This window comes from Hyalella azteca, unplaced genomic scaffold (assembly GCF_000764305.2).
Source record: "Hyalella azteca isolate HAZT.00-mixed unplaced genomic scaffold, Hazt_2.0.2 contig3662, whole genome shotgun sequence".
Taxonomy (NCBI): Eukaryota; Metazoa; Arthropoda; class Malacostraca; order Amphipoda; family Hyalellidae; genus Hyalella; species Hyalella azteca.
Genome location: NW_025933904.1, coordinates 19,414 through 40,992, shown reverse-complemented (window position 1 = coordinate 40,992; position 21,579 = coordinate 19,414). Strand labels below are relative to the sequence as shown.

The window sequence follows — 21,579 nt, the reverse complement described above, 5'->3', positions numbered from 1 at the left end:
CTGCCAACTCTTGCCCTACTCTCAGGCGACAATAAAGTCGGCAAGGAGGTTTTGACTAGTCGCTGATTGCGATCAGGTGGCCAACCAGACAGAATAACTCTAACGCAAACATAGCAACTCTGGGGCGGAGGCTGAAGCATACCTTGAATTTTATTAGGGTATCTGCTGCCCGGCGCAGTCTCCTTCCCCTTTCCCCTGCCCTGGGGGAGGCTGGCACACGCCTCTGACATGTCAGTGGCACTCCAGCTTTGCGTAAGCAGTGCCACCCCAACTTCAACTCGTGCATAGTTTTATTCTAGTGTTACGGGTGTTGGAGTTGACGTATTAGCTGTAGAGTTGAGCTTAAACTGTCTCCCCATGCCCCTCAAGGGCTGGGTTGTATAGGGGTTCGAGTTCAAAGTACTAAACTTGGAGCAGTGAGTTGAGGGTTCGATACTGCAGCCAAGTTTGAAAGGTTCTGGTTGAAATTGGCAAGAATGGCCAAGCGGTGAAGCATAGTGGATATGCGAGCAGTGGGTTGCGTGTTCGAGACCTGCAACATTTGAATACATGCGACGCCTTCTAGACCACTGTGTTGGCTTACAAGGCGTTCTAGACGCACTTTTTTGATTTACTAGTGTTGTAAGTAATTTGCGTTCGTAGATTTTTTATGCAGCTTCTCCTAAGGCATCCAAGGCTTAGGTCTCACGAATTTGACCAAACTTTAGCGAATATTTTAAAATATTCTCATTTTGCTCATTCCCAACCATTAACAATAAATTAACCAGGAAGAGCTACAATAGAACTTGCAAGTTCTCTGATATTAACCCATTCATCAGCAGGCATGGAAATACGCAAAAATTTGATTTTCTGAAGCTAGTACAAGAAATTATGAGTACTTTTAAGTTATATATACTCGTGTATTTGTCAAAATTCTGCGTATTGAAGTAGTAAATTGCTGCTGAAAATTCATTACATACAGTCACTACAACAAAATATATTGATTATATTTAACTGCAAACACGCAGTGGGATGTGGCGAAACGCTCTTAATTCTATTTAATTCCATGTCATCGCATTTATTTTATTAAATAGATATTAATNCTGCTGTCTCTTATACACATCAGATGTGTATAAGAGACAGCGGTAGGGGCTGATGGCTGGATCGGTAGGGGCTATCATGGATGGTATGATAGATTATTGGTGATTGGCAGAGGCATGATGGTATGGGCTGATGCTAGGGATGGAATGATGGATGATTGGTGATTGGCAGAGGCATGATTATGTAGCCTCAAGCACAAACCAGGGAACTTCATGAGCTTTTTTGGGAAAGATTTTTTAGATGATCAAATATGGTGACTTGCCCGCTGTGTTAACAATGTGTGCAATAATTGCCTTTCTTATTAAGAATAATTCCTAACTCATTTTTGTTTTCGACATCTTAAACCATACAACTTCTTAATTTGAAAAATTTATTTGATTATCTAAATTTTTCTGCAGCCAATCTCTGGAATTCAGCGGTTGAGATCTTGTCTTGAACCACAGATTTTGAAGTCTATACTCTGATGCATCAAAAATAATTCATAAACCAAAAATAGTCATAAAATCTATTTTCATTTTCTGCTCTGTATTCAATTTACTACACAGCGCTATTATGTTTAAATAGATCAATCGATAGCCCCACGGCACTCGCATGTCCGATGCATGTCACGTTAACTTATAAGGGCGCTGAAGAACACTTATATATGGTGATTTCTAGAATTCAATAGTGGACACTAGTGGGTCCACTATTTAGATGATGGTTGACCTCAACTTTACAGGCCAGACAACAGTGGAAAACATCAGGTCAACAGGTTAATTCTCTAATCTTCATTATCGGTGAGCAGCAATTTCGTTAGTGAGATACTTTTCGTTATTTTCAGCCATAAGGGGATAATCATGTCAGGCCGCCCTGTGCCTATCGTTGTCCAGAAGAATGATAGTCGAGAGTTCGAGCTGGACGAAGACGCCCTCAGAAGCGTGCTGCTGAGTCCTGAAGTGGGCGACAAACCCGTCTGTGTGGTGGCCGTGGCGGGGGCGTTCAGGCAGGGCAAGAGCTTCCTTGTGAATCAACTAGTGAAGTACTGCGTGAATAAAGTGAGTGTTTAATACGGCTTTTTGTTTGTTATTCAATAAAAACGGAACAGGATAACCCGGAGTCGAGTGAAATTTAAGTAAAACCTTATAGTCACATTAAAATGAGGTATTTGCTCATCAACTAATTCTGTGAGGTAGACAGAGCAATAAAGACAAACATTGCTGCTAGTTCATTTGTTTATTTGATCAAAGTCAGTATATTGGACAGGTAGCTAATCCCATACAAAATTTTAGGTTAGTCAAGCTTATTTTTACATCGAGATTCCGATGCCCAGGGCTCGCCAAACTGGTTAGACACTCCATCGCTGCCAAACGCAGTCTTCAAATGGCGAGGCGGCATAGAGGGAGAGACCACCGGGATCAACATCTGGAGCAAGCCTTTCGTCTTCACCAAACCGTCCGGAGAAAAAGTGAGTAACAAGTTAATGTTCGAAGATTTACGATTTGTCATGGAGGGCTGAGCAATAATAATATGTGGATATTTGGACATGAGTATTCTTGTAGATTTAATCAAAATTATGTAGATTTGGTGTTCAATGCTTCAAAATTGTTTTTGTCTAGTTCCTAGAAAAAAAAACTAATTGAGACTGGGCCAATATGGCTCTAAAGCAAACATGAGGCAAGGTGTATTGATTTATATATGGACATGAATATTCATATATTGATATATGGACGTGAATATTTATGGACATTTAATCAAAATTTTGTAGAGTGAGGCATTAATTTGGTGTGCAATGCTTCAATTTTTTGGCTATTTCCTCTTAAAACAATTACTTGAAAACTGGGCCAATTTGGTTGTAAAGCTAACATGAGTCAAGGGGTTATATTAAAGTTTTAGTTTATTGGTGAACACCAACTGAAAAAAACTAGCCTCGAGGCTTGCTTTGACGGGACGATCTTCAAAGTTTAAAATGGAAAACACTCGAGTACGGTTAAGTCATTACCGTCATCGATGTAGATTATCTTGCAAATTTCGGCGGTTGTAAAAAATAAGAAAGCTTAGTCTAAAATTAAGTCGCATACTCGCAGCTAATACTAGCCATCATTTCAAAGTGAAGCATCATATAGTAGACAGAACGTGCGGTTAACGCTTTCGATAATTGAATTGGGTTAGTTTGTAAATAAACTTGACATGAAACCGTTATTACATATTTGACCTCTTTTTCAGGTGGCAGTGATTCTTATGGACACTCAAGGAACGTTCGACTGCCAAACATCGATGCAGGTCTGTTATTTGGATTGTTTCTACAATCGACAACCTAATAAGTGCTACGTTGTCATTACTTCCTTCATAACCTATTAGCGGGAGGTAGTACCGTACGTATTTATTTTAGATGATTCAAAGCCCGTTATTTGTAATAATTGAGAAGCTTTAAATTTCCCCGCTCGCTAACCGTGTATATCTTTTCAACCGAAAGGCCTATAAGCAGAAATTTAAAGTAGAAATTGCAAGGAAACATCGCCTCGGGGGCCGGACAAAATATTTGGCTCAAATAAATGGGCGCTGTCTAAATTTTGTCCGCGTTTCAATTAAACTCATTGTATTTTATAAATTCATGGCAAATCAATGTAGATTGGGATTCGCAAGTTGTCATGCAATGTACAATTTGAGCTGGATTTTTCATCTCATGTTTAGGTGTCGAATTTCACCAATTCACTCTAGCTCTAGTTCACTAATGATATAATATTTTATGTATGTAAGAAAAATAGTTGCCACATGATTAAAATTATTCTGAATAGGCGCTGCAAACTTTGCTTATACGTTAAACTGCAAGTTGATAGTGATTAATAGAATCATTGATAACGGACTCAGAATGAAACATACTCATCTCATCGGAATAGTATCAAATTCTTTGTCAACGCTTATTTCAATCTTCATATATTAACAGATAGCTGGACGTAAGTTTTTGATTTAAATAACGCATAGAAAGAATACAAAATCGAAGTCAATCAATTTCAAATCGATTTAAAAAATGTACTTCATGAATTCATGAACCAAGGCGAAATAAAATTCCAAAGATCAGAGCTGAATTCGATAATAATTTTGTATAAAAATTTGCCGATTCTCTGATTCTTTCGAACAGAATCATTCAATTACATTCTGATGGTAAAAACATGAGTAAAAGTTACTGAAAATTTTAAAAAAACTTTTGCATTTACATGTTCTTAAAATTATATAATGCGTAAATGTCAAAAGTACAGACTGATATTGAGAATGCTTAGTATTTCAAACGAACAACAATAAAATATTGAAGGAAGGACGTTGCTTGATTGTATCTGCATAAGAAGCAAAAGTATAAGGTTTCATCTCTTCAATGCCAGCTATAACTACGAGGAGCTTTAGGAGCTGCAGGGCAGAGAGAGTTTCTGCCATAAAGTGCTCGTACGCGGGGCTAATATTAGCTGGGAGCATTCGCTGCAAGTTTTCGCATGCCAAATATGTGATGTCTCATTCTTCAGATGCAAGTAGCTGATGCTAATTGCGTTCAGGTAGTTATTGTGCCTTTATGTATGGCATAATGGCAGTAGTGGGCTCATCTGTGACGCTCTGTATCCTATTTGGGGCAAGTGTTCAAAATGGTTTGAACTATGTCTTGTCCCAACGACGACTGTTCTAAAAGCGTCAAGAGGTGTTCAGATGATATTGAACTGTTCTTATAGATATTCCAAGAGTACGATCTGCTGTGTAATGCACGCCTCAGTGAATACCCCAACGAAAACTAACTGAGAAAGAATTGATTTAAACTCAAACGAGATCTTATTAAGTCTTTCACCTACACTCAACGCTGACCTACAAAGTTTTTCACCTCGTCAGCATGAGTGGCAACTAGGCCCCAACTTCTTCATCCAACGCCTCCTGAAACTCGTCATTACAGTTACGTTCCATATTCCATCATGTACGGACCTGGCTCGGCGGCTTCCAACGACGCACTGACACTTGCGAATGTTAAAATACTGTTAGCCCTATACTTTTCTCGTGTACAAGCTTTCAGCTGCAAAAATGGGAGTGTGAAAACTTGCAGCGCATACTCGCAGCTAATACTAGCCATTTGTATAAGCGCCTAAAGCTAGTACGGTTAACAAGAAGCCACTTACTTGTACTCAGCAATGCCACGGTTCAATGTTGTGTCTATAACAACACATATAACACAACCGTTTATCAAATTACCCAAGGATTCTGTGTATCAAAATCCGCGACGAAAGTAATTCAGTAGGTATTAAGGTGAAAGTTTCATTTAGTCTCACTACCTCAAGGAGTCAACCTTCATCTTCGCCCTGACGCTGCTGACGTCCTCCGTAACTGTGTACAATCTGATGTACAACATCAAAGAAGACGACCTCATGAACCTGCAGACGTTCTGCACCTTCGGGACCTTGGCGCAGAACTCCACCAACCAAAACTCCTGCGCATTTCAGGTAAGTGCATTTTATAAAAATTGGGAAATTGTTTGTTCGTAGATCAAGTAAGCTGAATATTAATAGGGCGCATTTCTACTAAACTTTATTCGAAAACGCCCTACTAAATTATTTTTTGTTCGATTGTGTAATCCACCTGTCTGACAACGTTTGATTTCACTTTTGAAGTAATTTATTGCCAATTCTTGAGACATCTCAACCACAAGTGCTTTGATTGGTGTCCACGAAAGAAGGACTGCCAACTATTTAAAGTGGAACTAGGACTACTGCCCTAGTTTAGGACTGTCGAATATTTAAAAACATTTATAATAAGTTCACTGAATTACATTAATGAAAATAAATAAATTGCTATTCATTCGATTACTTGTTTAAAAAAGTTTGCAAATATATGTCATGTAATAAAGAATTAAGTAATCGTACCAGATAACGTCCAAATAAACCTACATAGTTGCCATCAAAACCGACCGTTTTCGAAGTTATATGCATTGTGGTGGTGGTGGTGGTGCGGTGCCACAAGGAAAGTTTAGAGAAAAAACAAGAGGTGGCACAGAGTGGCCAGAAAAGGAAATAGCAGTAGAAGACGGAATAGGCGCAATGCGCATAACTAGGTTGAGATTTGGTGCTTTGGGTTTTGTTGGGGTTGGGAGATATGACAGATATCCATTGCGATGCCTAAATTGTATTGCAACTTTTACTTCCTAGTCCTGCAGTCTACAGAGATTCGTGTAAATTCTTTTTGCTCAAACCTACCAAAGCTCCCACAAATTTCTGAAAGCTGATGCAATAGTTCATTGAAATTATGCGATAAATACATAGGCTTGTCATCTCCTTTGTCCACTGACAATTCAAGTGGATAGAGTTTCAGGTTTAGGGTTAACTCTGGGAATTGTTCAGCATTTCATCCACGCGCGGCGTGTACAATTACAAAAATCGTATTACTTGTAAGAAGTCAATGTGACAGTGGTCATGGGTCATGAATTTTATGCTACATTTATAACAATGAAATTTTTTCAGTCATTTCGTTATTGTTGATGTATTTCGTAGTGTGACACGCCGGGCGGATGAAATGTTATGGAGTTTCCTATTGGGAATCTCATAGGTGAGATTTACGGTGTAAAATCTAATTCAAAAGTAGAACATTGCACACTGGTCGCTCTTGTGTCGTCAATGTGACAGATCAACGGGTTCCCGAATTTCGATCAGCGTCAAGATGGCGAGTTAGGTCTCCTGCAAACTTGAGTTTCTACGATGAGACGTCCAACACAGTACACCTGGAAAATAGGACTCTATCGAAGGAATCATACTCTATTTAGTCCTCAAAAACATGCATTAATTAAAAAAAAACAAGTTAGTTTTATATAAAAAATATATTCAAGTCCCAATATTGCAATCAAATTGAAACATTTTTATTGAATCTTTTAACGAAAAATAGAGAATCCACTTTGAACGGATTTTAAAAAATGAAAAATCTGCGCGTTCAACCCTAGACTTGTCATTGTGGTGAAGAGACGCAACTATTCTATACAAATAATTAAAATTGTGCGATAAAACATTTATCTTCAAGTCAAAACTTATGGAAGTTGTTAGGCAGTGGGAACGATCCTGGGCAAATGAAACCCCACTTAACAATTGTTGCAACGAAAGGTTCCCTGACACTGTCTTTATTCTACAATTTAAAAATTGAAATACAACAAATACATGCATTAAAATTTCTTACATAGTTCCGTCAGCAGTGAATTAGCACTTTAGCACTCTTGTCAGTATCTGACAACACACAACTAAATTCTCGAAAGACGAGGAGTAAAATTTATAGAAACTTACTCAACTCCCATCGAGTAATTCTTAATTTGAAGTTTCGATTGTTAAAATCACGAATCATCTCATACAATATTGCCCCTGTGATTTCAAAATTTAGATTTTTTGAATTGTGTAACAATTCTTAACTGGAAATTACTACAATATTTAAGCTTGGAACACACAGCTTAATATTTTCGTTGTACATGATTGCCCTCCTATCGAGAAGTCAGGACTTGAAGAACTGAACGATATGTAGTCACCCGCAAGGTGCGTGTGACTCATGCAGACTGCACACTTTGACACTTTGGGACCGTGATGAACCTCGTTTAGAGCCACTACTGTGTCATGATTTCTAATGTGAAACATCGTAACAAGATAAATAGATTATTATCTCAATTTGATTTTAAATATACTATACAATGTTTCATTTTCGTATTTGTATGTTTTGGACGAGTTTTAAACGGACGAATCGAAACGAAGCTGTTTTAAGCAGCCACGCAGTCGATGTGCATGCAGTTGGCCGCATGTCAATCTGCTGGTTTTCTCGTGTTGCCTTCATGCACACTGCATGCGTGATGGCGCTGAAAAGCGCTGTTTGACGGCAAGCTCGGGACTGCCTGCAGTTCAGCAGTGAAATGTTCGTGGCCGGGCTTCATATGCAAGGCGGTACGGTGGCACCCAGTAGCGCTTGAAACGTAATGAGGGCAGTGTTTCTGCAATGACGGCTATAATAGTCGCGTACGTTAGCAGAAATTTTAATCCGAGTTGCTCACAGCTCTCGAAAACAAGATTTAGGTTTCTCGTTGTCTCAGTAATTGTTGGTGATTGATTGGTATTTAATATAAGCAAAGTTCATTTCGTGAATTTTGTATTCCGTGTTCAAATAAATTCGAAAACATTAATTGTTTTTCGGTGTGGGCAATTTTACAAATCGTGTGATTCAAATTGGGTAATTTTTAATTTTAAGTGCGCAGACGCTCTTCATTCATTCACCAAAATGACATGAAACCTAAAATTAGAGAGTTTAGAATTCGAAATTTTTCCTATACAGAAGCTACTCTTCCTGGTACGCGACTGGAGCTTTCCAACGCAGCATCCATACGGCCACCAGGGCGGCAAAAATGTACTCGACAAAATTTTGACGGTAAGTTGGTTACAATTTTGGTCGCCAGAAGCATGGCTTGAGGCCATACTGGTCAGAATGACGACTTCTGATGTTGCTGTACGTTATTCTGAAGATATGGAATGGTAGATAATTGAGAATGATTAAAAATTAAAAGCAGTTTTTGGCTTCGGCTCATAGAATTTCGAATTGATAGAATTTCGGGTGCAGCTAAAGGAGTGTCTTTCATCATTCATTCTGTACTAGAGAAGTGCCGATATGCGGAGCCCGAGTTTATAGCCTTTATTCTGATGTGAGTTTTAGTAGAACGATTGGTAGCAACACCTCAAATATTGTAGCGAATGGTTCGAAGAAAATATAAGTTATAGAATTTAATTGCATGCGATATTTCTACTAATGCTGCACAAAGTGGCACAACATTGATTGTCATTAATGCCCTTTGTAATGAAAACCCAATTACCAGGTAAACGAAAATCAGGAGCCGGCGCACCAGCGACTTAGAGAAGACCTCCACCAGAGTTTCGAGGACCTGGAGTGCTATCTTATGCCGCACATTGGCTTGCGTGCCAGCAGGGATAAAGACTTTGATGGTCGACCAAATCGTGAGCTCGCTGGGACACTTAAATTTATGTTGTTAGTAGTAAATTTGTTATCAATTAGATCTGTTCAAAATCACAGCTTCACGTGGGATGGTATTCGAACGGGGGAAAAGTTCTTTGATAACTTAACTTATTCAATCTCAGATATATACAGATTATTTCTTGTGTAACTTAAATTAAAAAAAATATTTTACGCTGAAAAATTTATTCCTTAACTTCACTTTTGGTATTCTTCGTAGCTCTGAAGAGTGAAAAATTAAGGTTGTGACCCAAGATTACCGTTACGTTTTTCTTCATGGAATAGTCAATAATAAATCAGTAATTGTAACTTGCAACCATCTTCGAGACGATTTCAATCTGAGTTGGATGTTCTGAAACGTTCGTATTTTCTTCAATTGAGTAATTTTCTGAACAGAATTGGACGAAGAATTCGTGGAGCACCTGAAGCAGCTGGTGCCTCGCCTGCTGGCGCCTGAGCGCCTCGTGGAGAAGCGCTCAGCCGCGCGTCGAGGACAACCCGCCACCGGGGAGGAGCTGGTGCGCCTCTTCAGGACCTACATGGAGGCCTTCAGAGAGAATAAAGAAGTTCTGCCGACCACCCTCGTTGAGGTGCTGAGCTTAATGAAATTATTGTCCAAATGTTCTGTCTTCTAAGACTTTGGGACTCAACACTTAATTCGATATATGTAATGAATTTATGATTAACTATTAAGATATCCTATGTCTTAATCAACATTTTACGAGACCTTTCAACTGTTTACGAAATTTAACGAGAACAACCTACTTACAACATTCCCTGTTCAGATAATGGTGCGCGTCACAAGCGATGAGACCAGCAAGATGGCATTTGAGCTTTACAAAAGTACAATGGATTCAAAAATCCAAGCCCATGGAAGATCTCTTGAAGGTTTTCTTCTATACAGCTATCACTCAGAGTCAAAAAGAGAAGCTATTGCAGCTTACGACAAGGAAAACCAATACGCCAGAAGCAAGGCTTTGTCTGCAACTGTAGACAAAGTTAGGAAAAGCCTCGAAACGGTAAGTCAAAGCCCTCTAAAGTGCAATCATGTATTCATAATATCGATGAACGAACACTCTGGGTAATTGCGATAGTGTATATTCGCGCTCCGAGTAATATTCGCGGCCTAATTATTATCCGAGTGTTATCCAAGTAATTGCGCTCCGAGTGCATATTCGCGGACAGATTGTGCATGGACAGATATGATGATTGTGCTTACGCAATCACATGCATGCTTTGCCTTATTAGGCATGGAGCGCAGAGGCAATAATTTGTATCAATAAATATTATTGATTTGTTTGAATAGGTGGCAGATATGTGCTGCAATGGCGCCAAATGAGCATGCAGGCGCGCATGATCGGTGATACTAACATAAATTATATATGCCAGATTGCAAATCCATGATATTGAGTGATTCAAATTTGTGTAATCCATGATGTCAGGCGATTAGTAATCCACAATGTCAGAAAGTTCAAGAATTTGTAGTCTATGATGTGCATGGATTTTTAATCCAAGAGCGATTCAAGTTCTTTTATTGAGAGCTGGACGAAGAACTCGACGATCAAACATCAATGTCGAAATGAAGACGAACGGTGCAATTCGTACTATGATTTAACTATTGAACGGCCATAAAGAGAAAGTAAGAGATGAATGCATATCATTAGAAGTTTAATACTTCTTTAGAATATTTACATAAAATGTTAGTGCGAGGTCTTCCTACTGAAGCTCACATACCATCATAACAGTTCAGCATTAGTTTCCACGTCTAGGGCAAAATGCGTTCTGAGATAACGGGAAGGAAAATGCTTCAACTCTAAATTATCTTCAGGAATTTAAACCTTGATATACGAATTTCTTTTGATCATTGATAATTTTTCACCGACATTCATAAAGAATTGGCGATAACTGTGATTGGATTTTACGATAATCATTAAAGGAAAAATGACAACTTTCTAGAGATCATGTAGATGGAAGAATTTGGCAGTTTCAAATGACCAAGCATGATCTAGTACATGTTACAATGTGTGAAGCGAACATGAGAGAGTATGTCATATCCCTACACACGTGGCAGCATAACGCTATGTGAGCGAAGCTTGAATATATAGTGATCACAAAGCTGCAAAGTTGTTCTTGATTTACAGTTATCAAAAGTAGAAGATAAATATTTATCAAGTTGAGCAAAAAAGAGCGGTAACTACTAAAATTTGCCTACGAGGATGTGACCACGCAACTGCATCTTTAAATACTCATGATCGTTCTTAAATATCTTCAGCATCACGCATAACCGGTATAACCACCAACGTCGTTTAATTACACTATAATTGTGTGAATTTTGCTTGTCGACGCTAAGCAACGATTTGCGGTTGAACGCTAATTGGTTTTGGTGAAGCCACTTATTGTTTTGAAGAACTCGATGAAAAGAAAGCTTTCTGTGGTTTGCATCGTGCAAGCCTGCATGCAAGGTCCACGTCCAGATTCACGACAGGGCTAATTGAGTGATGATTAGTAGGGCTGAACATTTTTGCATTAAGAAATTGAATTCCATCGTATTTATGGCTGTTTTATAACTTATTACTGCTTATACGTGAAACTGATCGCAAAACTGAACCAAATAATCTCAATAGCATGTTACACCCGAGGACGAGTTAAACTCCCTGTCCAAAAAAATATGATGAAACTTGAGTCTCATCAATCATTATCAATAATTACTCACGAAAATCTTACACATTGCATCACTGATGCGATTGCTCATATTTTTGCCTTGGTTATAGTTGAGTGAAGGTTAGAATTCGAAAAGCAACGTTGATATAATTATTGGATTCAAATTTGGGACCAGCTTCTTCTCCCGCCCCATATATTGGCACAGTCACTGTGAAAAAATTATTTGCTCTCATACTTTTATTGTTAATACCAAAAATATGAAAATAATGCACTTTCAGAAACTATTATTTACACTTTTAGGTGCATCAGTAACGACCCTCATTCTTTTGTTGCTAACACACCGTCTACTTGGGTTATCTGCTCCGACATTGTCATCCTTTACCTCCACAATGCCAATCTACAGCAGCATTATACGTGAAAAGCTTCATGACAATCTAATTCGATTAGAAATCTATCAATTCTTCCATTTATTTTTAACTATATAAGGTTTCATTGTTTTTATGAGAGTAGCATTACAATACCAGAACGTGTGCTCATGAATAATAACCCTTAAATTTAAACGATATTTCAAAATGCTTCAATGACTGTGGACTAAAAAATTTACAGAAGGAAGTGAATGAAGTTGCAATCATAATGAGCAAAGTTTTTTCAGAGGATTGAAGAAGTCTTCGGGACCTATGTGCTGAAGAACAACAACATGGCGATGCACGAGGTACGATTGAGGTCCAGATTGTACTGCACACTTGGAGGTTTGGCGGATGTTTAGCCTCAATTTAAGATTAAACTATTCAGATAAACGAAAGTTAAATTTGAATTTTACGAGTTCTTTTAACTGTCAATGTTTGCAAGAACAACTTACTTACAACATTTCTTTTTTATGAGACGGAGCGTGTCGAAAACGATGAGAATGAGGAAACGGAAAAGTAAATGATTGAATTCCAAATTTGCTTTAGTGATTTGAAAATTGAGATACAATCAACTTTGGATCATTGGTGATTTTTCACCTATATTCATATATATAAGTGATTAAGTGTCATTGGAATTTTATGATAATCATAATAGGAAAAATTACAACTTTCTCGAGTTAAGGGGACCGTCTAACCTAAAATTTTCAATTTAGGCGTTTTCCACTTTTTGGGCTCATCTTAAAGCTCACTTTTCAACGCATTCAACGGTACCAGAATCATCCCTGTGCGTCAAAAAATGATTTCGTGACAGCTTCCCAAAGAAGGGCAGTTTTTAGGCCCTTTAATCTTAATCAGTTTTTTAGTAGCGTAATCACTGAAGAGGACTTGAACAGTATTCCAGCTATTGAGGAGCGCCCACTCGGCTCTAAGTTAACAAGTTTTGAAATACATGAAGAAGAGGTTCTCAAGCATCTGATCGCCAAGCATCCGATCTAAATCCAAACAAGTCATGTAGACCCGATAGCTTCCACCCCAGCTTACTCAAAGAGTTAGCAACTGTTCAAGACGACCCTTTGACGTCATTTTTTTTTTTAAATTTTGAACGAAGGGATCTTTCCGGCTGACTGAAAAGATGCCCAAGTGACACCAGTGTTCAAAAATTGTGACAAAAGCTGCCCGGGCAACTATCGCCCTGTCAGTTTGACAAGTGTCGTTTGCAAGGTAATGGAATTTGTTGTAAAGGATCGATTGATCGATCATTTGACTGTTAATAATCTCATTTCAGACTGTCAACATGGCCTTATTGCCGATAGATCCTTCACCACTAACCTCTTGTCTACTCTGAATGAATGGACCCGCCTGCAGGACGAAAGGGAGCCAGAAGATGCAGTGTACCTTTATTTTACCAAAGCATTTGACAGTGTCCCATATGAGCGGCTGTAGCGTAAATTGAAGTCTTTAGGTATTGAGAGTAATGTACTTAATTAAATGGATCCGAAATTTTCTAGTTGGGAGACGACAACGTGTCAGTATTAATGGGTCCGTATCAGACTGGGCTTCAGTGCGCAGCGGCTTGAAACAAGGAAGCGTTCTCGGCCCTGTTTAATTCGTTGCGTTTATAAACGATCTGCCAGAAGCTGTGCTAAGCGTGTGCTCGATGTATGCTGACGACACAAAAGTTTATATTACAGTGAAGAATACGTCGCAAAAAGTACAGTTGCATTGTGATCTTGACAGGTTGATTGACTGGGCTGATAAGTGGCAGCTGCGATTTAACGCTGACAAAAGTAAAGTAATCCACCTTGGCAAGAATAATGAACAGCAAGATAACTGTTTGAAATGACATGGTTGCAACAACAGGGTGATGATGTCGAAGTCGACAATGGAAAAGATTTAGGAGTTAATGTCGACAATGAGTTGAAATTTTCTAAGCTAATTGAAGCTCAAGTTAATAAATCCAATAAACGACTTGGACTGATCAGACGCTCTTACGAGTACATACCTGTAGGTGCTGGAGCGATGAAACTGTTATTTGTTGCTGTCGTGCGTCCGAACCTAGAGTTTTGAAACGCCGTGTGGTCACCAAAACTAGAAAAGGACAAACGTGCAAAAATGATAATTCCGAGATTAAAAGGCAAGCCTTATGAAGAAAGGTTGAAGATTATGGAGCTTCCAAGCCTCTGTTATCGACGTCTGCAAGGTGACGTCATTGAAGTATACTAGTATACCCACAGTTTATATAAGGTCCCAAAAGGATTACTAGAATTTGAAACAAGAACCAACACCAGGGGCCACGGCTATAAACTAAAAAAAGCTGCATTGTAACACATCCATGCTACAACATTTCTCAGAAGGTCAATGAAGAACACACCCACGCAGCAATCACCACCAACACAGACAACATCCCCACCAGACAAGCACAAGCAAACATACTAATACAACACTACGCAAACATAAGTAGGTACCCAAATACAAACAAGACAGACGCATCATCAGACGCAAACAACAATTTCCACTAGACCCAACAGCTACCCTAGCCACTACAAACGACACCAAAAGGGTCACAAAACAAATTAAAAACTATTCCGCTGCTGGGCCCTACGACATTACAAACATACACCTTAAACACCTTGGCCCACACGGAATCACGACACTTACAAACATTGCCAACTTCTCCTACTCACACTCCAAAATACCATACATCTGGAAAATTAGCAAAATAGTCACACTTCTCAGACCCAACAAACCACCCACTGAGGCAACCTCATACAGACCAATCACACTCCTCTGTACACCACCAAAAGTCATAGAGCGCCTCATACTGAACACAGCCACTCCGCACATTACACTTTCTCCAACACAACACGGATTCAGACCTCACCACTCGACCACAACACTACTCACAAACCTCACACAAAGCATAAACGATGGCATCAACTCCCGCAAACCCGCACACAGAACACTACTACTTACAATAGTCATCAGTAAAGTCTTTGATGCCATCCCTCACCTCCCTCTCACAAACAAAATTTACAACACCACACTACACAACAACAACAAACGCTGGCTTGCCAATTACCTATCAGGCAGACAAGCATACGTACACTACTCAGGGAAGTCATCACACACATCACTAATACCCAATGGAGTCCCACAGGGCTCTCAGGCAAGTCATCACACACATCACTCATACCCAACGGAGTCCCACAGGGCTCCGTCCTATCACCCTCACTCTTCAATCTATACATGCACGACATACCCGAACCACCTCCAAACATCCACATTGCCTCCTATGCTGACGACGTCACAATAACATCCGCTCACCCATCCGCAGACATATGTACTTATCCGCAGACAATGGCTTACACTGAACAGACTCAAGGTTGCTCCTAGTAAATCCACAAACACATTAATGACCATGCAGCCACACATAGGAGCCCCAATACAGACCAAACATCACATTAAACAACACCCCGATCCCACACACACAGGAAACAAAAATATTAGGGGTCACTTACAACACCTCCATTACATTCGGCCCTCACATCAACTACATAGTAAACAACGCAAACATCAGACTCAACTCACTTCGGGCCCTAGGCGGTACCAAATTCGGCAAAAACAAAGAAACACTAGCACCAACATACAAACAGTTCATCAGAACAGTGCTGGCATATGCCAACCCCGGCTGGGCGCCTGCACTATCCAACACAAACATACAGAAACTCCGAACACTACAAAACAAAGCACTCTGGATAGTCACAGGCTGCACATAAAGCATCCCCATCGAACACCTTTATGCAGAAACAAAAATACTTCCCATAAAAGCACATCTCGACATGAGAGGAACACAGTTCATAGCCGCAGCCATAAACAACACACAACACCCATGCCACTACCTACGCGACCACCCACCTACACACAGACAAATAGCGCAAACCCCACACAGATACTACACCAACATACTAGATACAGTACCTCCACCCCAAGGCAAAACCAGCACAAAAAAACACTTGCACACAATTATGACACTTAGAAGGCTGGAGCTGGCCGGCAACACAAAGTCCTTGGGTACCCACTACCTGACATAAGCAGCACAGAAACTCAGCTCTCTAGACTGGAGAGAGTACACCTAGCCAGGCTGCGCTGCGGCCATCACCCTTCACTACAAACATACGCAAACAGAATCAGCCAATCAGAAACAGACACCTGCCCATCCTGCCAGGGAGCTCCCCACACAATCACTCACATTCCCCTGGAATGTCCGATCTGGCAGGATCTCAGACAACACCATCACATAACCTCGGCCCTACAGCTCTGGAGCGACCCCCTGTCGATCGGTGGTGTCGTACTTGCGCGAGGGGGGTCTCTTGTAAACATGAGACCGGGGAACCACAACAAAAACATTTCTACTCGCTTCGAGTCACCGACATGTGGAATAGCCTCCGTGATAGCATCGTTGACGCTCCGAGTATGAACGCCTTCAAGAACAGACTAGACGAAGCTATGCAGGAGCATATGTTCAGTCTTAAAATGACCAGCACCTTACGGACCAGGCAATAAGTATAGCTGCTATCTCAATCAATCGTCAGTTATGGAAAGATCGGGTTCAAAAGGCTGGATCCCTTATGGAATCAAGTCACGAAAAGTACAAGAATCGGCAACAGGCCGACACTTCTATTCAATGTGAATGAAGCTAAATTGATGTAGAAGATAAATATTCATCAAAATGAGCAAAAAGGGCGGTAACTACTAAAATTTGCCTACGAGGATGTGACCACGCAACTTAATCTTTAAATACTCATGATCGTTCATAAATATCTTCAGCATCACGCATAACCGGTCTAACCACCAACGTCATTTAACTACACTATAATTGTGTGAATTTTGACCGTCTACGCTTGCCGACGTTCTTTTAGCCACTCTCAAACGCATTTAGTTAATTGCATAGATTTATCAACAATTTGTGGTTGATCGCTAATTGGTTTTGCTAAAGCTACTTATTGTTTTGAAGAACTCGATGAAAGGAAAGCTTCCTGTAGTTTTTATCGTGCAAGCCTGCTTGCAAAGTCTACGTCTAGCAGGACAGTTTCAATTAAGTGATGAGTAGTTAGGCTGAACTTTTTCATGTTAAGAAATCTATTTCCATCGTCTTTATACCTTATTACTGCTTATACGTGCAACTGATCGTATAATTGAACGAAATAATCTCCAAACAAGTTAAACCCGACGACGAGTTACCCTCCCAGAAGAAATATGGTGAAACTTGAGTCTAATCAATCATCATCAGAAACTACTCGCAGAAATCTTACACATTGCATCACTGTCGTGATTGTCCATATTTTTGCCTTGGTTATAGTTAAGCGATGGTTAAACCTCGAAAAGAAACGATGATATAATTATTGGATTCAATTTCTGAACCACCTTCTTCTCCAGCCTCATATATTGGCACAACCGCACTGAAAAAATTATTTGCTCCCAAACTTAATTTATTGTTATTACCAAAAATATGAAAATAATCAACACTCGATCAGAAATCACTATTTGCAGTTTAGGTGCATCAGTAACGACTTCCATTCTTTTTTTGCTAACACACCGTCTACTTGGGTTATCTGCTCCGACATTGTCATCCTTTACCTCCATAATGCTGTCTCCTCGCCATCATTTACTTCTACAATGCCAATCTACAGCAGAATTATACGTAAAAAGCTTCATGACAATCTAGTTCGAATAGGGGTCTATTAACTCTTTCATATATTTGTAGCTATCTAAGGTTTCATTGTTTATATGAGAGTAGCATTGCAATGCAAGAACGTATGCTCACGAAAAATAACCCTCTAATTTTCGCGATATTTGAAAATACTTCAATAACTGTGGTCCAAAAAATTGACCGAATGCAGTGAATGACGTGGTAATCATAATGAGCAACATTTTTTTCCAGAAGGCGAGAGAACGCGCAAAGGCGGAAGAACGAGCAAAGGCGGAAGAACGAGCAAAGGCGGAAGAACGAGCAAAGGAGGACAAGGCTGGACTATTCAAAAAAACTGTTGATGTTACTTCCGGAATCGCAGCTGGAATTATCTTATCACCCTTCAGAGCCGTGACGTCCGTGGTCGGAGACGTCGTTGACGTATTATCCAGACCTTCGGAAAGTGCGGGGATATCCCAGCGGGTGATCTTAAAGTCCATAGTCGAAAAATAGCGCTGACTCAGACTCAGATTGACCCTACAGCTTCGTAACGCAGGCCTTCGCTGTAGTTCCCATGATCGCGATGAGAGGTCACGCTCGTTATATGCCAAGCAAGCAAGAAAAGGAAAAACAGAAAAAACAGTGATAACGTCATTTGAAAGATTTGTTTCGTCGGATGAAATGAAGCAAGGTGGGATTAATATTTTGCAAATGACACTTTAATGCAAAATTAGACTTTAATTCTCCGAATTTATGCGCATTCAGAGGAAGATAAGAAGATTTGCTTCTTCTGGAAGACTCACCAGGTGTGTAAAATGGTGATTCAGATTTATTTTACTTCTCTTTATGTAAGAGGATTACAAGCGGCAAGCGATCCAAATCAGTTGTTCTCAACTTCTCATCGAAATATCAAATCAAAACAATATCATGCGAGCATCAAAAGTCATGCTGATCTATTACCCTTGTATGCTTCTGTCACTCATCAAATTGATAAGATTTACGGACAAGACCGCACTTTCAGAGTGAACAAATAAACGAGTTGATTTGGTATACTGTACTTTAAAGCATTGCATTTAATTTGATTTCGTTGCTTTGATTTCGATGTTATAGTTTCTATGATCCCTCTTTGGTATGCTGTAAATTAAATCATCACTGAGGATGAGACGTCCACCTTGCTTGGGAAACTTGGAAAATGAAGAGTTGTATATACTGAAACTTGCCTTGGATGCTGGAACATGTTCAAAATACTCGGTATAGGATTGTATAGTTTCAACTTATTCATTTCGACACTTCCTATAAAAATATTTCTTTTCCATTGAATCACGTGAGTTCGTATTTACATCAGGAATACAAAAGAGAAAATAAAGTTCTATGTACTCTCTTCATTTACATGCATTTTACTTATGTGTGTTTTTTACGATGACATTTTTGCCAGCGTAGCATCTTAGGCCACGGGGCCTTTTGCCGATTCTTGTCATGGCCGGCAGAGTTTTTCACAGCTTTTTGCGGGTCTCGAACACGCAACGCACTGCTCTAATATCCATTATACCTAACCGCAAGGCACCTCGTCGATTGCGATCAGAACTGCCGCAGGAAGCTGGGATAATGACGATACGAGATCGTAATAATAGTAATGCCGTTGATGCTGACAGTAAGAATGTAAATACGGGGGTGAGGCAATCGAGATTCAAAAAGTAGGCGGCGTACATGTACATTTTTTGATGAAGGGGTCAAGTCGTTAATCGTATTTGCTGTGTGTCTGTCTTGGTACGTTCCATCAGTACCTCAGCGCTGGATTACTACACCTAAACGTGATATTCGGAAACTGGCATCTAGCAACAGTCGGCGCTTCGTGTAGGCTGTAGGGGGTGTAAGTGTAGTGTGTTGTCACTGCACCGAGTCCTGCAACTGTTGTGGGGGGAAGTCTTCTGGGTGGAGTCGGTATAAGGTTGCTGTTACTGTAAGGATATTTGACATGTATGTTGTTTTCTTGTGTGGGCCTTTACATTGTGGGATGCGTTCAGTTTCAAAGTCTTCTTTGTCTCCGTCATTTCGTAACATTTTCTTGTGTTTGTATTATGTGTCTTCGGGATGTTTGAAATTAAATAGCCAACGTGAGCAAAAACTCCAGACAAACTCTACGACGTCTCGCGATAAAAACAAACTTAAATAAAAATGTAATGTTAAGGAATGTTAATTACCTATTTAATGATTAAAAATAATAATTATTATGATAATATATTATTTTATCATGATATTATGATTATAATGATTAGCAAACAATTGTATCGAATTATACTTTTCATACGGATATACCTTAATCTCCCGATCACCTGAAACAAAGTTATATTAGATCAGTGGATCCTAATTAAATAAATTGTGATTGAATTTCCATTGTTATCATTAAACCGGAGTTGAAAAATCCCTCGTAGGAAAATTTCAAGTCCGGCATCTTGGCTGGAATTTGCTCTGCGATGTAGCACATTTTTCTCCGTGATGTCGTCCTTCTACGACCCGCTCTCTCCTGGAAAACAAAAATATGGTAGTACATAAAAATATATGAAAATCCCGAGGCATTTCTGTGGGAAGCCAAAAGTCTACGGGATATGAAACCACACAGTCAAGTAACTTTTTTGGTCACGATAATGATCCTTCCGCAGGTTCACCTACGGAAACCTTGTTACGACTTTTACTTCCTCTAAGTGCACCAGTAGGGTGGCCCAGTGGTTATAGTTAAGAGTACCAAGACTGTAGCAGAGATGTGCGGGTTCGATCCCAGCTAACTGCGCCTGTTTCAGACCAGAATCAGCGAGGAGGCCGGGCGGTTAAGAAAAGCAAAAATGAAGCAGAGAGTTGCGTGTTCGAGATTGCAACAGGCTGTGAATGTTCTGCAATGTTAAGAATCGGCGACATTTATAACGGCCTAATGAAATCGCTATTATTATATACACATATGTGTAGAAGTGTCAGATTAGAGATTGGAATAACCTTGCCGATCTCGAGCAGAATTTTCACAACTGCTTGCAGGTTGCGAACCCGCAACTCATTGCTCAAATTTTGCTGATCTTAACCACTCGCTTCCCCCTGAGCTACAACATGACCTGAATTGGAAATAAATTTTCTGTAGTTTAACTGGATATTTTTTATAAATTTTTTCTGTAACGGTATAATTCATTCTATTTAGCAAATAAAAGTAGCAGCAAAAAAAAGTAGTAGCAAAAAGCAAATAGTAGCAAATAAAAACTCAGACGTAAGTTTATAACAATGTTTTTACAACAAGCAACTATTGACGAGTGAAATTGTTTAGTATTAATACCAAATAAGAAAAAAAATGAATATCTCTAAAGGGCCAAATGTTGCATTAAAACTATAATGTTATAGAGATTCGTCCTAACATCTTTTAATATATTGGCACATTTTCCATGCGAACACTGAAGCGAACCTATTTTGGGGGCCCGGTGAAAAGGCCGATTTTTAGATCTCCTCTGAACAGAAGTGAAGAAAAGTAAGAGAATTGGCAACAGGCCTATTACTGTGGTGCCAACACTTTTTCTATTATATTATATATATATCATATTATATTTATATTACATTATATTCAATTCTGTGGGGTTATTCACATGCACACCGTACGAATAGCATTACGCAGATTGATCCTCGTACGAATATGTCAGTCAATGACAAAGCTTTATAAAGACACTAACTAATTTTAGTATCAGTGCAAAACATACTTTTTAGTAACAATCTTCTTAT

At 39.4% G+C, this 21,579-nt stretch overlaps 1 protein-coding gene across 2 annotated transcripts; it reads left to right on the top strand.

Moving 5' to 3' along the window:
• Positions 1-1,812: 1,812 nt before the first annotated feature.
• Positions 1,813-20,025, top strand: LOC108671585 (atlastin-2). 2 transcript variants are annotated; one of them, XM_018159146.2, is made up of 10 exons: positions 1,813-2,114; positions 2,390-2,524; positions 3,283-3,339; positions 5,370-5,531; positions 8,380-8,472; positions 8,915-9,053; positions 9,466-9,659; positions 9,855-10,088; positions 12,383-12,442; positions 18,082-20,025. In XM_018159146.2, the coding sequence occupies exons 1-10, from the start codon at positions 1,917-1,919 to the stop codon at positions 18,337-18,339; spliced, it is 1,530 nt and encodes a 509-aa protein (XP_018014635.1). In that variant the 5' UTR covers positions 1,813-1,916; the 3' UTR covers positions 18,340-20,025. The 2 variants fall into 2 exon arrangements, with proteins under 2 accessions (XP_018014635.1, XP_018014634.1); XM_018159145.2 differs by having other exon boundaries at positions 18,079-20,025.
• The last annotated feature ends 1,554 nt before the right edge of the window (positions 20,026-21,579 follow it).